Source organism: Leptonychotes weddellii, unplaced genomic scaffold, assembly GCF_054177405.1.
Source record: "Leptonychotes weddellii isolate Sample4059 unplaced genomic scaffold, ASM5417740v2 HiC_scaffold_324371, whole genome shotgun sequence".
Classification (NCBI taxonomy): Eukaryota; Metazoa; Chordata; class Mammalia; order Carnivora; family Phocidae; genus Leptonychotes; species Leptonychotes weddellii.
This window is the reverse complement of record NW_027922536.1, coordinates 1-227: the sequence shown is the minus strand read 5'-3', so window position 1 is coordinate 227 and position 227 is coordinate 1. Positions and strand designations below refer to the sequence as shown.

Here is a 227-nt window from a genome sequence, read left to right as displayed (position 1 = left end):
CTCTCCCCGCGGATGCGGCGCGCCAGCTGGATGTCCTTGGGCATGATGGTGACGCGCTTGGCGTGGATGGCGCACAGGTTGGTGTCCTCGAAGAGCCCCACCAGGTAGGCCTCGCACGCCTCCTGCAGGGCCATGACGGCCGAGCTCTGGAAGCGCAGGTCGGTCTTGAAGTCCTGCGCGATCTCGCGCACCAGCCGCTGGAACGGCAGCTTGCGGATCAGCAGCTC

At 67.4% G+C, this 227-nt stretch overlaps 1 protein-coding gene across 1 annotated transcript; it reads right to left on the bottom strand.

Moving 5' to 3' along the window:
* Positions 1–5: 5 nt before the first annotated feature.
* On the bottom strand, positions 6–224 carry LOC145719161 (histone H3.1-like; the record flags this gene model as incomplete). Its single annotated transcript, XM_081810679.1, has 1 exon — positions 6–224. A coding segment is annotated over one exon (219 nt), but the record flags the coding sequence as incomplete, so codon positions are not given.
* Positions 225–227: the final 3 nt, after the last annotated feature.